The 16834-nt window shown below is 36.7% G+C and overlaps 2 protein-coding genes across 2 annotated transcripts; one reads left to right on the forward strand and one right to left on the reverse strand.

Moving 5' to 3' along the window:
- Window positions 1-1649: 1649 nt before the first annotated feature.
- LOC100182945 (inositol polyphosphate 1-phosphatase-like) lies at window positions 1650-7256 on the reverse strand. The gene is made up of 7 exons (XM_002131379.4): window positions 6746-7256; window positions 5812-5963; window positions 5140-5267; window positions 3825-3993; window positions 3200-3275; window positions 2597-2873; window positions 1650-1861 (listed from the first exon to the last, which is right to left on the reverse strand). Exons 1-7 carry the CDS (start codon window positions 6941-6943, stop codon window positions 1668-1670), a joined length of 1194 nt encoding a protein of 397 aa, XP_002131415.1. The 5' UTR covers window positions 6944-7256; the 3' UTR covers window positions 1650-1667.
- A 772-nt stretch (window positions 7257-8028) lies between these two features.
- On the forward strand, window positions 8029-15320 carry LOC100176711 (b(0,+)-type amino acid transporter 1-like). The gene is given in 11 exon segments (XM_009863303.2): window positions 8029-8316; window positions 9129-9276; window positions 9700-9942; window positions 11366-11573; window positions 11575-11607; window positions 12054-12177; window positions 12488-12591; window positions 12975-13071; window positions 13463-13618; window positions 14133-14301; window positions 14740-15320. Coding segments are annotated over 11 exon segments (1488 nt in total). The 5' UTR covers window positions 8029-8226; the 3' UTR covers window positions 14856-15320.
- The last annotated feature ends 1514 nt before the right edge of the window (window positions 15321-16834 follow it).

Raw genomic sequence — 16834 nt, forward strand, 5'->3', positions numbered from 1 at the left:
CTTATAAGTTACATACTTAAAAAGACAGCATTTTAACTGGAGGGTTTTGAGGGGGCAAAGATCTAAAATTTGGCGTTTAATAAGCAGAACTGTTTTGGCATTTGAAAAATGCTTATCGAATTTCAGATCATTGGCTGCAAATCCTAGATTTAGGTAGGGCTGCATGAATCTGTAATTCACTCGTGTTTGTTAAGCATGCAAGCGGATGGTTTATATCTGAGTATACTTATACTCATATAAGTACGAGTTATGAGTCTAGTTAAACAATTGAGTTATAAACCTAATATGGAAGTTTGTACCTGTTTATAAATAACATGCCCAGGTAATAAGGGTGAACTGAAGATTGACGCAATCATACCTCCATATTTAGTAATCACGTAAGAAATTGTCCGAAACTCCCATTGTGTGTACATAATGGTCATAACACGTTTTCCAAAGTGTTAATGTTTGATGAACTTTAAGTTGGTGAATCATTGATTTAGCGCCAATTCAATGGTTTGTCCCTCGGCAGTTAATAATGAACAAAATGACCAGGTACATTATGGTCCACCATTTGCACTAAATATATTCCATTTCAAAACAATTATAAAGTGTAAAAGATATCTTTTATTTATATTTTCATTTTAATTTCACAATGATTAACTTGTAATAAAATAAAAGATTTGTAAGTTTTGGTGTCAGATGTCTTGCATTTGTAGAATATACATTAAGGCAACAGAAAAGAAAATGATAATTTTATTTTACAACGAGTTGTTTCTAAATAAAACATAAGAATACAAATGTTACGACGATACAGTGGTTTATGAAATAAATCTATTGATTAAACTGCATATAATATGGTAGTTAAATGTGCAAGATGGTAAAACAACAATATGCAATATCATATACAACGGGCAATATACATGATTTAGTTTAACAACCGTTGCTTTGCTGTTGATTCTGTTCTCTTTGTTCTTATTTGCAATTTTTATTAAAATGATAAAAATTATGTCATGTAACAAAGTTTAATACTTTGCTAGTGAGTTAAAAGCCACTAAACTTGGTAACTTGTAAGCTGCATGAGATGTATGAAACAGAACACATGTGTTATAACGGCTGTCATTGCCTGGCCACGATAAATAAACAATGAAGGAATACAACATATTAATCTCCACGAACTAAATATGAATAAAAATGAAGACTAGTTTAGTTGACATATGAGAAAATTAAAACATGGCAGTTCATAAACAATATGTACGAGTTTCATTTTAAGGATTTCAGTTTAAAAACTAAAACCATCTAAAGTGAGGTCAGAAGTTCAAATGGTTTCTGAACTGTCATGTTTAAAACTAACCACAAAAATTTGTGTTTTATGCACATTATATAAAAGTTACATACGTGGTAACTTGTAAATGGGCACGAGGTGTATGAAACAGAACACCCGTGTTATAACAACTGTCGTTGCCCCGCCATGCGAGGATAAATAAGTTACATAGGTGGTAACTTGTAAGCAGACACGAGGTGTATGAAACAGAACACCCGTGTTATAATTACTGCTGTTGCACCGCCATGTGAGGATAAATAAGTTGCATACCTGGTAACTCATAAGCAGACACGAGGTGTATGAAACAGAACACCTGTGTTATAACCACTGTCATTGCTCCGCCAGATAAATAAGTTACATTTATTCAAGATTGTTCCATTGCCATTAGAACATGTTTAACACAACATGATGACTTATTGCTTGGACCAAAAGCCAATATGCCACCAATATTTGCCCACGGGGAGCTAGGATGGGGGTTTGGGGTGTTATAAAGTAACTGAAGGTGTTTAAGGGTTTCCTGTGGGTTGAACTTTGTCTCTGTAGTATCTCTGCACGCGGCTGTAATTAATATAGCAATAAAAGTTATATGGCAGAGGTAATATAGTGTGAAGTATAGGCACCAAACTTTTATAAACACAGGGGAGGCAGGGTAGTTAGACACACAATACTGTGAAACAAGTTTCACCTCATTGGCTGTAATTGTAATCTTTACTGATTGTTGATTAATGCAAAAAAGTGGGGTACGCATGCCCACCCAGCCACCCCATGCTTGGTGCCCATGGTGCCAAATACAAATGGTTACGATTATTCAGTTTTAAAATTCCTACCCATTTTAAAAACTCAACATTCAAGGGAACAAATTATCCTTGTCAAGTTTACCCACTTTCTAAGAGACAGAGACAACCACAATTCTCCCTTAATATTTAAAATAAATATGTTTAAGCATGAACTTGTTTTAACAACTGTCCGTTTGTTGCTAAACTTGTTTTTTTGTTTTCTTAACTTTAATCTGGGTTACCATTATCGAAGAGACAAACACAAGTTATTATTATTTGATGGATTTATTAATGTGGGGCTTTAGCACAAAATATCTAAATAACCTGATCGTGTTTTAAACAATTAACAACGGTCTATGGGAGTCGTGAGGTTACGATTTTATAATTCTTTGAATGTTTTTGTTTACTACCAAATGAGACGAGAAAATAGAATGAAAAGGTGTCCCGTCTTCCCCCACCCTACTATATGTCACAACTCATACTCATATGAAACAGGCAGCTACATGAATAAGCTTACCTGCTGTTACTTGTGCTTGTGTAAGGTTGACAATAGAACCACCCAATGACGACAATATCGCATGTGTTGCGCACGTGTCCCATTTATAACACGCATCCCCAGTGTACAAGTACCCATCCACCAATCCCTCAATAACACATAAACACTTGTAGCCTGCCCCACCACCAGTACAATGTTCAACACCATCACATGAAGCAACAACCCTGTATGCTTGCTTATCATGGGGGCTGGTAATCACCGTACAGTTCAAATCACCACTACGGTTTAAAACGTTTTTCTGGAAAATATTGTAAGATTTAGAAAATCATTGGAGATTCAAAAACCAGGTAAAGCATTGTTAATCATAAAACTCATGCCCGCTTACAAGTTATTAGTACCACATATATAACTTATTTAGCCTCACATGGTGGGCAACAACAGTCGTTATAACACGGGTGTTCTGTTTCATACACCTCGTGCCTGCTTATAGGTTGCCACGTATGTAACTTAATCTTTTTTAAAAAGAAGAAAAATAGAAGCAGCAACAAGCAGTATACACAAAACCGCTTAACTGAAGCCAACCATGCTAACCACTGTGTCGGAATATACATTCCTTTAACAAACCTCATGCAGTGACTTGACATTACTAACACGAACATCGTTACAACATACACCCCAGAAACAACGCGATTTCCAACTTCTGTCAAAAAAAAACAATTGATCAAAATTATTTAAAAACATAATTTTTTAAAAGTTTAGATTAAAGCTTTATTATATATGTATGTGAGAATACACCTTATGTTAATTTATATGTTGTATTAGTTTCATCGATGGAAAAACATTAGTTTTTTTTAAGTTTAGATTAAAACTTAAATAAAATAAGACTTCATGTTATATACATTATAAACTGATTTAGTTTCTGAACATATTTAAGTCACAGATAAGTGGATAGCACTTTTGGTAAAATATTGATTTTGGCCGAACAATTTACTTATATATCACATATGCATAGTAGTAACATAGCATCTACTTTGTTTATTTAAATATTGAGAATTACCGACAAATAACAAGATAATGTTAAACTGCGAGCCAACAGAAGAAAAAGAATTGAAAAACGTGGATTTTGAACTTTCATAAACAAATATTCTTTTTAAAACTAAATTTTAATCTGTGAACCAAGTAGTATCTTAATGTAATTAATATATTTCACTTGGCGCTACTTTTTAAAACACGGAAAACTTTTTCTTACCCTTCCACGTTTTCATAAAAAGGTTGACACACCACCCCCATTATTGGCAACCCAGTTTGTATATTGTACATCCCTATTAACACAGTGACACACTGTAGACCTCTACCATGCACTCCGTGTTTGTCCTTTGCTTCCTTGTATATACCTCCTACGTATTGTGCCGTCCCATCTGCAGGAATATACAAAGCTACTTTGTTACCGGTAGGGATGCACATTACAGAATTTCGAATCTGTAAGATTAATCTTTTTTAAAAAGAGAAGAAAAATAAAAGCAGCATTTCGAATCCTTTTGTATTTGAATCTAATTACGGGATTCGGTATTCTGTTTAATGAGGTCATCACACGTCACATCTCAGACACTATATTAACAATTTTTTAAACTTAATAATTTTGAAAAAAAAAATTTTGTGTTTGTGGGACTTTTGAGAATAAACGTTTTGCAACGACTTATCATAGCCTGCTATACATTTCATGACGCAAAAACTACCCAATAGTACAATTTTTGATCATTTTACAGCTCATGAATAAACAAGGCTAATATGAAAGACTGAATAAACTGACTTAATGTGTGTAAAATTATTTTTTCTATAAATACAAAAAGATTCGAAATTCTAGATTCGGAATAAAGTATTCTAGGATATCCTAGAATACCTAATTATTCTGTAATGTGCATCCCTAGTTACCGGGCATATAAATCATTTTTTATACACTATGTGCTAAGTTACAAACAAAGTTACTCTGTTACTTCTGCTACCAGGTATAACGTAAATAATTTTTAAACTGCTCGTCTGGTATAATAACGTAGTATATCTGACATTTCCTTGATAAAGTATTGCCGGTTGGCAGATGCAACGTCGATAATATCAAAATATAGTATGTTTTATACCAGATGTGCCGCTAAAAGATTATTGAAACAAAGTTACATCATGGTAGCTGGTGTAATGTTGTGGTGATAACATGTAAATAGAGGGAGTTGTGAATAAATGAACACACAATTGGTAAACATTAATGCTAATGGGTAAGTAGTAACTTAATAAATTAGAATAACTGAATACTAAGCATGATGTTTGAGAATATAAGTTGTTGGTGCCAGATATATTACACTTGTGTTCAATATATTAATATTTTGTGTTGTTAAGTTTCAATTACCCGAATAATGATGACCTGTATAGGTCATTGAAACGTTGGTATGCCAAAAAAATGCTGGAAGAAATATTTTAGAAAACAAGTACAAATAAATAATAATACTATAACATAAGTGTGGTAAATATAAAAAGCACCAAATGATTAAAATGAAAACAAACAGCATGGTTACCAATGGGGTCAATCCAAACAGCAATATTGTCAATATCAACTTCACACATGGAAAGTTTCTCAGCTGTTTCTTTGTCAATCTTTTCAATTTGATCTTCAACATTAGAATGTGCTTCCACTGCTAACAACCTGGGATAAAAATTAAATATATAATAAATGAATGAATGAATGTAACTTACTTTATACTCGCATAGGCAGAAAACCACAGTTGTTAAACACGGGTCTTCTGTTCCATACATCTCGCGCCAGCTTACCAGTTATGGTTATATGACTGATAATTTGGACAACCCATTAGTGACAACAAGGTTGGAGCAATTGCCATTAAGTGTCTTGTCCAAGGACACATACCCCGCAATGGTAGTAGCAACGACGGGCCTTGAACCATTTCATCTGGGTTCGAAGCAGGCGCGCTAACCACTTAGCTATTTCAAAAGTTGGGGCAACATGCCACCCTAGCCAACCCTAACATTACGCCTATGAATATTACTCCAAATATATTCAACTGTAACTGTAGTCTGTAACCTGTTTACAAAACATTAAGAATAAAAAAATTATAACAACTATTGTTTCTTAATATAGAACAAAACTTGAAACCAACCCAGCAATGACATAATTAATATGTTACAACTATTTTGAAATATAGTTGTTAATATACCACCACTACTAAACAAACCTAGCAGCAACATGGTTCCCGTCCAAAACCTTCGCCAATAAATTACAAGTTTCCTCCATGGTTGGTTTAACCTCAACAACTATCGACTCGCCCAGTGTGTTCGTGAATTCATTGTTTTCTTCACCAAATACTCGCTCTCCAAGTGAAGGAATCTATTATACATTATATTCCACATATTTATATACACATATGAGGATCTATTATATAGCATTATGTTCAATAGGGCCATATTATGTAAATATATTTTAACTGTAGGCTTGGTTTAACAACTGTTGTTCTGTCGTAATATTAAGTCTTATTTTATTTTTAAATCTTCGCTACCGACCCCTTTAATGGGCCAAGCCTGGCCTAAATCCCAGGTCCTCACGGACCTCACCCATACAGAATAGAATAGATAAAATACCGACCCCTTGGCAAAGTGGTTAGCGTTTCTGCCTGTAACCCAGAGGTAGTGGGTTCAAGACTCGTCGCTGCTACCATCACCCACAAAGTAACAAATGTGGTAACTCATAAGCTGGCACGAGGTGCATACCGTGTGATAACGACTGTCGTTTTCGGGCCGGGATAAAGTAAGTTACAATCATTCATACCATAATCCCAGGGAAAAATAAAGTCATTATTATTAACTCCTGTTGCTGACAGGTGTATTAAAAATCCAAAAGAGATCTTTTGTTTATAATTGTGATCTAAAAGAACCGACATTTTGTCTGCCCTCGGGCACATTTTGTTATAGGTCAAATTTATCAAATCTGTTCATAAATAATAACTATGTTCGTCTATTTGGTTACAGTAGCGAAGATTTAGAAAAGTTTTAAACAACAAGACATAATATTCTGTTATATTCATGATAAATATACAAAATTCTTCAAGTATAACTAGGGCATTTACTTTCTAAGCAGTAGACTATAATAGCATAACAATTGTAAAACTATACCTTTTTTTCCAGCTCTGTTTTTGCAACTTGTTGTATAAAAACATCCGCAAGAGTTTTAAAGTCGGCGACATTATTTCTTAACTTTCCTTTTTCTTGAACCAAGATTTCAAACAACTGTTTACGTTCACGACAAGCTTGCGCAATACGTGTTGCTTTTAGGCCAGCCGTTAGCAAACTGACTAACACCTCATGCGCCATGCTGCACCAACGAAAAAGTTTTGCTTATTATAAACTACAAGCCATAACTAATACACACCACAGCCTAAACTGCAGATAGCGGATATACATGCGTCACTATGCGATGACGTTTTGTTGGAAATAACTTCCTTTTCTTAAGGGGAATTTTGACAACAGCAACAGTTAATTTTGCAACAGCAACAGTTAATTTTGCAAATAAGAACACATATTTTATTTAAGTTTTGTGGCGAACTCATACGCAAAACTAAGTCTGCTATGCTGTTTTATGCAATTCACATTTGTCATTTGCAAACATACACAAATATTGCTCTGAAATCCACATTGGACCAGAGTCCGTATATAAACATACGTGTTTATATACGGACTCTGCATTGGACTATTGCATATAAACTTCGACACAGTAGTGCATTCAGTCGTCCAGGAGATTAGCATTTACATACATGTATACGGATGAACCGACGTAGCCTACATACGATCAATATGTTTACGTTCCTGCTGTATGACCCGTGTTCGACATATGTTCGATTACGACTACTTCGCTACGAATGTGTTACTTACCCAGTAGGTAATAGCAAGGGGCAACAAAAAGTGTGTACACACATGAACACCATTACACTGCAAAAGTTCAGGTACTTTTACCATAGTTTTATGTTTAAGCGGGTACATGGAATAGCATACACTTTCCCAATACCAAAAACTGTGACCTATTCCATTTGTGAAAAATTCCTAAATCCGATAGTAAGGAAAAGACCTGTTCCAAATTTTACACACGCGAGGTGGCGCTAACACATTGCTAAAATACGCAAAGAATTTTTACGATTTTTGAATGAGTTAATGCGGCGATAAACCTTATTGTAAAGATTAGGTAATTCTGAAGAAGTATTGCAGTTTTGCAGAACAGATGTAGACTACGTACAGTTGGAGCGTATTCAGAACGTAGGTCGTGGCTATGTATGTATAAGCATGTACTTAATTGCAAACGTAGGCTATAGTAGTGTAGGGTAAGATGGTTACCGTTAACACATAATATCCCATATTTCATAATTGTATTGTATAAAATTTGTAACAATAATCCATTTTAGAGTCGTGAGGATACGGCTATGTATTTCGTTTTTGTTCTGTGTTTAAAATCAAATTTGACGATAAAATATAATGAAAACATTCAAACAGAACGCAGACTTTCCCCATTAGGTGAAATATATCTCTTATATTATTGAATTTGCTGGACTTTACGTCTGGTTACGTATTTCATAGCATCGAAAGAGGTGTAAACATTCAATAACATGGGAGCTGACACTGGAATCCGGCAAAGAAAAAAGTTGGGTTCGATCGCTGGTAGCGATGACAAAAACGTTGTTGAATTAAAAAAGGAGGTAAGAGTGGTATATGTTTTTTGAAACTTGTTATTATACTTGTCATCTGGGAAGTTAATTGGTTTACGTTAGCATCGCACGTTATATCTATATACATGAAATGAATACTTGTAACTTGTTTATCTTCGTGTTGGCGGGGCAACGACAGTCGTCATAACATGGGTGTTCTGTTTTATACAGCTCGTGCCCGCTTACAAGTTACCACGTATGTAACTTTGTGGCTGTTCCTTCATATCAATGCTGTGTTTCGATTTCGTGGCTTTATAGCAAAGGTCTTTTGATGTCTACCTTATTAAGCAAACATTGAAACTTGGCCGGCTTAGTTGTTGAATTCTAAATCACTTAACAATTTGCAACAATGCGCCGTAAATCTCATAAGAGGATTACAACAGTTTTCATCTCATTAAACACCAACCAAATAACAAGATTAAAACTTAACCAATTACGAACGTTCCAGATAAATCTCCAAAGCTTGGTTGCTATAAAATACACGGGTGATGCGATGCCCGCCGTATTTGGGGTTTAGGCCAGAGTTGGCCCATTACCCCAACATTGTATATGCACATTCTATTCTATGTGGGTGAGGTTCTACAGTGAGGCATGCCATGGGACCTGGGTTTTAGACCAGAGTTGGCCATTACCCCAACATTGTATATGCACATTCTATTCTATGTGGGTGAGGTCCTACAGTGAGGCACGTCATGGGACTTGAGATTTTGGGCGAAATTTGACCACCAAAACAAACTCATCCATTCACTTTCCATGTATTCCGTGCGAGATTTAAAAAAACACGACCCATACATTTTCCGCAGGTCGGTATTATCGGCGCCATTTCTATGGTAGTTGGTACAATGATAGGATCGGGTATCTTCCTCTCGCCTGCTGGAATCCTCGCCAAAGCTGAATCGGTTGGCGCAAGTCTCTGCGTGTGGGCGGGTTGTGGAATTCTTGCCACTCTAAGTGCGTATATATCTATGCTTTATTAAATATAAAAGAGTTTTTACAAACCAAGAAATGCTCCTAAATTTGTATAAATCTGGCGCCATGACACAGTAGGTATATGAGTCATAGGTTCAAGGCTCGACGCTGCTACCATTGTGGGCGCATGTGTCCTTGGGCAAGACACTTAACGACAATTGCTCCAGCAATAACCCAGTGATCCCTTATAGGTTGTAATGAGTTGTCAGCCATCATTTTACCCACTTTAGGTTGTACATTCACATATTCTATCCCTTTGTGGATGGAATCCTTGCCAAGGATCGAGAATTTAGCCCACACGTGTACGTATACACACTTAACATGCACTGATGTACCTTGTCAAGGGCGTGTGTTGATTTGGTCCATTTTTATACACATACACACTAACACGCATTGATACCACAGGTGCTCTCAGCTACGTTGAACTTGGTTTGCTAATTCGAAAGTCGGGCGGTGAGTATCAGTACTTGAAGACGGCGTTTGGCAACGTGGCAGGTTTCCTGGTTATTTGGACATCGGTGATTGTGACCAAACCATCATCATTTGCGATCATTTCCATTGGGTTTGCTGAGTATGTTACTGCCCCATTTTACCCTGGTTGTACCCCACCTGCTACTATACAAAAGTGCGCGGCGGCGTTTTGCATACGTGAGTATTCTATATATGGGTTTTAGTTGTATTGTAGGGTGGGAGAAAACGGGACACCTTAAGCACATAATATCCAAATATCCTGGTCAGGTTTTAAACAATTAACAACGGTCTGTGGGAGTCGTGAGGATATGGTTTTATAATTCTTTGAATGTTCTTTGTTTACTACCAAATGGGGAGGGAAAACAAAATGAAAAGGTGTTCCATCTTCCCCCACCCCTACTCCATACATAATACTATATGGGTAATGCAAATACGTTAGCAGATAATATCCCACTGTCCCTTTTTTGTTTTTAACAATTAACAACCCTCTTCCACAGTCGTGAAAATATGGTTACATAATTCCGTTTAAATTCCCTTGTTTACTACCAAATGTGACGATAAAATAGAACGAAAACATGTCCCATCTTACCCCAACCTATAATTTGTAAGTCAGTAAATACTATTATAGGTGTGAAATTTTAAAACAGTGTTGGAAACGTCAAAACTTAAATATTTATAATTCGAGCTACAAATGCTATAAACCTGCTGTTATAACGTTAACTAGCATTATATACCCTTGTAAAGGCGAAGTAAATATTATGCGTGCATTTCATCCAGTAAATACTTCGCAAACCGTTAACCCTAACTTGTGTAAACATTTTAAAATCATAAGCACACAGTTTGGGTTAATATACAATAGATGGCCCGTCGTTTCCATTCGTGTATTTTGGAATTTCGAACTGTCTGCTTGTCTTTGTGGATTACAAAAACCCGAATCGAAATCAAAGGACATGTTTGCCTTGTACCAACATGCAGGAGTCGTTTCCCTTTGTATAGCGCACAATGCATTGTTGGTATGAATGGGTGGCAGTGGCTGATGGCTGTTGCATTTTCCCCACTATAGTTTTGAATGCAATTTGTGAATATGTTTCACCCATATTACAACTGTATTCTAATCTTTACGAATTCCCAGCACAATATACAGATATGTATACAGTTGGTTGGGGAAGATGGGACATGTTTTCATTCTCTTTTATTGTCCTGTTTTGCTGGTAGTGAACATGGGATAGTTACAGAAATATATATTTGCATCCTCACGACTCAATGGACAAAACGTTGTTAATTGTTAAAAACACGATTAGAAAATATGGGATATTATGTGCTAACCAGCTAACGTTTTCCAATATGCGCTTGTTATAATATTATAAAATGCCTTCTAAGTAAACCGCAATGCCCTCTGTAAGCACTTTATATTTTGGGTTAGTAACGACCATATAGATCATTTTTGGTCGGACAGTTGGTTCGTATATCGTGTTTTTTTTCACATATCTGAATTCCTAATTGTGGCGTTTAATCTTTAATCTTATTGCGAAATCAAATTAAAATGTATATTTTTATAAATTTTAGAATAATCTTCAAATTCAAAACCCCTTTATTTCAGTTTTGATCACGTCCATTAACTGCATCAACGTAAAGTTGGCAAACTTCGTCCAGATATTTTTCACGGCTGCAAAACTGTTGATTATCGTTGCCATTATCATCGGCGGGTTCGTTATGATGGCGCGACCTGGTGGAACCGATAACTTAGTGAATGCCTTCGAAGGATCGGCGACCTCGTTCTCAGCAATCGCTGTTGCGTTTTACGGCGGGCAGCATAACCGAGGAAATACAAAACCCACTGAGGTGATTAACATTAGCACATATACGCATATAGTAGGGTGGGGGAAGATGGAAATTATCACATAATATTCAAATATCCTGATCATGTTTGAAACATTTAACAACGACTTATGGGAGTCGTCAGGATACGATTTTATAATTCTTTGAATGTTCTTTGTGTACTACCAAATGGGACGAGATAGTAGTGCGTATAAGGTATGAAACAGAACACCCGTGTTATAACGACTGTAGTTGCCCCGCCATGCGAGGATAAATAAGTTAACCATACACAGTGACTGTCGTTGACCCGCACCCAACTTAATCCAAAAAACTTACCCGTATTTTTCTTCCAATATCAACGTTATTGGCATGGACGTCCAACCTGTATTCGCATCTGTATCAGTATTAACATGAGTCAATCTATCTGTCAATCAAATATGAATAAATTACATTCAAATTCCCTTGTTTAGAAACTTTCCACTCGCACTAATGATCGGAATACCTTTGGTGACAGTTTGTTACGTTTTGGTGAATATTGCCTACTTCACTGTGATGACGCCAAGTGAGATGCTCACATCCAATGCAGTTGCAATTGTAAGTTATATAAATAGGAAAAATAATGTTTTTAAAGTATATAGTGCTGTGGGGTAAGATGGACGCCTTCAGCACATAATATCCCATATTTCCTAATCGTGCTTTAACAATTAACAAAGCTGTTTTAGAGGCGAGAGAATACGGTTATATAATTCTGTAAATATTCTTTGTTTACTACAAGGAACATCTTACCATATGCTATATACCAAACAAAAACAGAGCTTTGGTATTAAGTCGCCTATTATACAATGTATTCCTCAAGCCAAACTTGTGTTTGTTACGAAAGTTATCTTTTACAATTTGAACTTAGACATTCGGTGACCGTGTGTTCGGGGCTGCAAGCTTCGTCGTCCCCGTTGCCGTTGCTTGCTCAACCTTTGGCGCCGCTAACGGTAGCGCATTTACTGCTGGTCGGTAAGTGTCCTTCAACCATTTTCACGCAGCACAAAATTCCTTGTTAAAAATGGTAATATTATACCGGCCCTGTAACACCATGGTCTGTATCTATAGTTCAGAGGTTAGGGGTTTGACGCTGCGGTTACCATTGTATGCGTATATGTCCTTGAGCGAGTGGTCACTAATGAGCTGTCCAAATTGTCACCCATACAATTACAAACATGGTAACTCGACTGTCGTTATTCCTCCAGCATGCGTGATAAACAAGTTACATACGTGGTAACTCGATCGTAAGCGGGCACAAGGTGTATGAAACAGAACACCCATGTTATAACGACTGTCGTTGCCCCGCCATGCAACGATAAATAAGTTACATACACTCATTACAAACCTCCACACAGAATCACATACGCTGCGGGTAGGAACGGCCATATGCTGCAGATATTTTCGTACATCAGCGTTACCAAACTGACTCCATCTCCGGCTCTGATCTTTAATGTATGTTTGTATGTATGGTTAACGTTAAAACCTCCAAACCAGTGGTTTGTATGGTATATATGGTTGCTATTAACGGTTCTCAATCTTTTTCCTTGCTGTTGTTGCATCGTTTCAAACCACCAACCAACTCTCGCACCCCTGGTTAATAATCTGGTCCAAACTGTATATGAGTTAGTTTAGACCGTATTGTGGGTTTTGCAGCCACACTTTTTGCTCAACAATTTTACTCAAGTAGTTTTTACTCTTAAGCGTATTTTTAACATCTGTCGTTTTGCTGCTAACTCATTTCTCTTCGCTGCTTTCATTAACCTGATTTTAACTACTGTATATTCGAAGAGATAAGTATTTGTTCCGAATAAATATTTCTGATATATCTTACCATACATTCCAGTCGTTCATCGCTCTCATCATGATAATACCGGACGCTTCAAGCTTCTCAACTTTGATCGATTATTTCACCTTTGCTTCCTGGATTTTCTACGGAGCTTCATTTCTTTCACTGATTGTACTCAGATACCGAAAGCCGAACTGGGAAAGACCGTACAAGGTGCATTTACTGATATTTATTTAGAATAATCTCTGTGCAGTGGGGTTAGGCCAGAGTTGGCCATTACCCCAACATTGTATATGTACATTCTATTCTATATGGTTGAGGTCCTACAGTGAGGCACGCCATGGGACCTGCATGGGATTTAGACCTGAGTTGGTCCATTACTCCAACATTGTATATGCACATTCTGTATGGGTGAGGTCCTACAGTGAGGCACGCCATGGGACCTAAAATTTAGACCAGAGTTTGCTTTTTACCCCAACATTGTATATGCACATTCTATTCTATATGGGTGACAAATCACCTTCAAAAAAACGTTCAGCGTTACGCATCATTGAAACGGGTATAGTAGGTTGGGGTAAGATAGCCATTGTTTCCGACAATTTAAAAAAGAGCGTTGTTAATTATCAAAAATACGATTATAGGAAATATGGGATATTATGTGCTAATGGTATCCCATCTTACCCCACATTACTATCATCTAAAACGAACCGTTATATTCCCTCAACAGGTTTTCATACTTGTACCAGTGATATGTTTCATCGCTTCGCTTTACTTGATCGTGGCCCCCATCATCGATGAACCACAGCTGGCATATCTTTACGCAGCAATCTTTATATTAGCGGGCCTTCTATTCTATTTCCCACTCGTTCATTTTAAGAAGGTTCCTGCGTTTATGGGTAAGCGGAAGTTTCATCAAATCCAAAAAATTAAAGAAATAAATATGTGGTAGGAACCTTACAGGGTGTTTGACGGGCACCTCTAACCCAAAGTTTACGAGTTCGAGGCTCTGCACTGCTACCGTTGTGGGCGTATGTGTACTTGGGCAAGACACTTAACGGCAGTTGGTCAACCCAGTGGTCACTAATGGGTTGTCTAAAGAAATCAATCATCCACAAATTACATACGCGGTGACTTATATAAGCAGGCACGAGGTGTATGAAACAGAACAACCATGTTATAACGAATGTCGTTGCCCCGCCATGTGAGGATAAATAAGTTACATGCATGGTAACCTGTAAGCGGGTACGAGGTGTATGAAACAGAACACCCGTGTTATAACGACCATCATTACCACGCCATGCAACTATTAACAAGCCATCCCCCATCTCCTACAGAACCGCTCTCTAGTTTCCTCCAACAAGTATTAGAAGTTGTTCCTCCACCCGATGAAGATGAACCAAGTGATGAAGATCCCGTAGAACAAAAACAAACTGATTTCCATTCGTTCTAATACGTGATAAGACATACAGAAGGGTAGGGAAATATGGGACACCTTTTCATTCTAATTTCTTTCCCATTTGGTAGTAAACAAAGAAAAGTCAAAGAATTATAAAAACCGTATCTTCACGACTTCCATAGACCGTTGTTAATTCAGGATATTTGGATATTATGTTCTAAAGGTGTCCCATCTTCCCCCAACCTACAATATATATATAAGTTGTATTACACATAATAGCCTTGATGCAATCGAAGTTTAAGCGTTTGATAATACTGGTCTAAATATGAAGCAAACAAATCGGTAGCGTGTTTTTTAAAATGAAGAATGGCAAACATACCCTTTTTATACCATTCAAGTCGCAATAAAAATAACCTCCAGCTTGAAGCGTTTGTATTCACTTATTGGCTGGCGGATATACTTGTTGAAATTAACCGTTTTTGTGCGATTGGACAAATAAAGTGATGTTACTTACACATATACTATATATATCTATTAATTAAAGCAACGAAGAGACGGAAATCAACATCAAAACGACAGTCGTAAAAACACGCTATGGGTAAAACCCCACAGTAAAATACACGATTACCACAAACAGACGTTTAAACAAAAACCGCAGTAAAATTTCGTGACGTCTAAGGCTAAACGGTCCATTGGTTTTGAACTATGGTTGCCTGTTTGTCCCAATGTCGCGGAAATCTGGTTCCCAAGAAATCTGGTCCCCATCGGCTACTGCGCATGCGCAGACACGGAACATTTTTATCAGAAATCTATAAATCTGGTTCCAAACGAAGATTACTTTAATATATACATGTTTTTATAGATAGTTTATTCTGTTTAATGTCAAAATGTATGTTTTGTCCTTTTTCTTGTTCTTGACGTGTTAACGGTAGAGGTCACTTGTCATACTTCCTAATGCATGACTTACGGTAAAGTACAGTATTTTATCATTTTTTTATTTTTATTCGGAACCAGAGTTCTAGATTTCTTATAAAAAAGTTATAAGTAGCCGACGGGAACCAGTTTTCTAGGGGAACCAGTTTCGCACGACACCCCTACTTCAATGATCTTCACGCTTCAGTGGAAAGAATGGGTAGAACCGGGCACGTATAAACACAGTAACAGCAGCCACGCTTTTAAAATTATGCTTTTCCCGTATTTTACCCGCAGTGTGTTTCAACGCCTGTCGATTTGTTTTGCTTTGTTTTTTTTTTACGTATCGAAAATTACTTTGTTTTGTTTAAAAAAAAAAGTTGTTTTTGTTTGGCGCATTATTCGTCATAACATGTTGACGAAACGAAAGTTATTATTATGACAGGAAAAGCTGAATGTTCTTGAACGGATGCAACAATGTTTTGTTTTGTATACTGGACACAATAATATATTCGTGCTGTTTTATTCACACGGTGTTTTAATTAAATTTATCTTCGCTATCGTTTTCGGAAAGGTAAATGATATGTTTTGATATGCGAGAATTGATATGTTAGGTTTCTTTAAAAAAATGTCTCGATTTTTTTTTAAATCGAAGTTTGTTTTCATCGTATACGTCACACGGGTAAAAAACTGAACCTGGGAGTTTCCCATTGACGTCATTAGAATGGGAAAGTCACGTGGGTTTATTGTTACGATTATGGGGTAATTTAAACCCTTTGTCTGCTTGTACAGGCAGGAGGTGTGCTATATTGGGCAACTAAAAGGGGAAATATTTCCGTATGTTGTCGCAACTGAGTAAAAAGAAGGAACTTCAGCGTATTACAAGTTATATATAGCTAATATAGGTATATATAGCAGTCTATATTTCATGTTTGGGCAAACCGTGGCGTATTCAGCAATGATTTGATTTACTCTCAATGGAGAACCGTTATTATAATTACTGAAATGTAAAATTAAAGGAACTAATTCTTGTATGTATATCAGGTGTATTTAAAATACGTGAAGTCCCATGGTTTGATTATATACAAGTAGGCCGTATGTAAATAACAGGTTCAAAGGTT

The sequence above is a fragment of the Ciona intestinalis genome, unplaced genomic scaffold (genome assembly GCF_000224145.3).
Source record: "Ciona intestinalis unplaced genomic scaffold, KH HT000119.2, whole genome shotgun sequence".
NCBI lineage: Eukaryota > Metazoa > Chordata > Ascidiacea > Phlebobranchia > Cionidae > Ciona > Ciona intestinalis.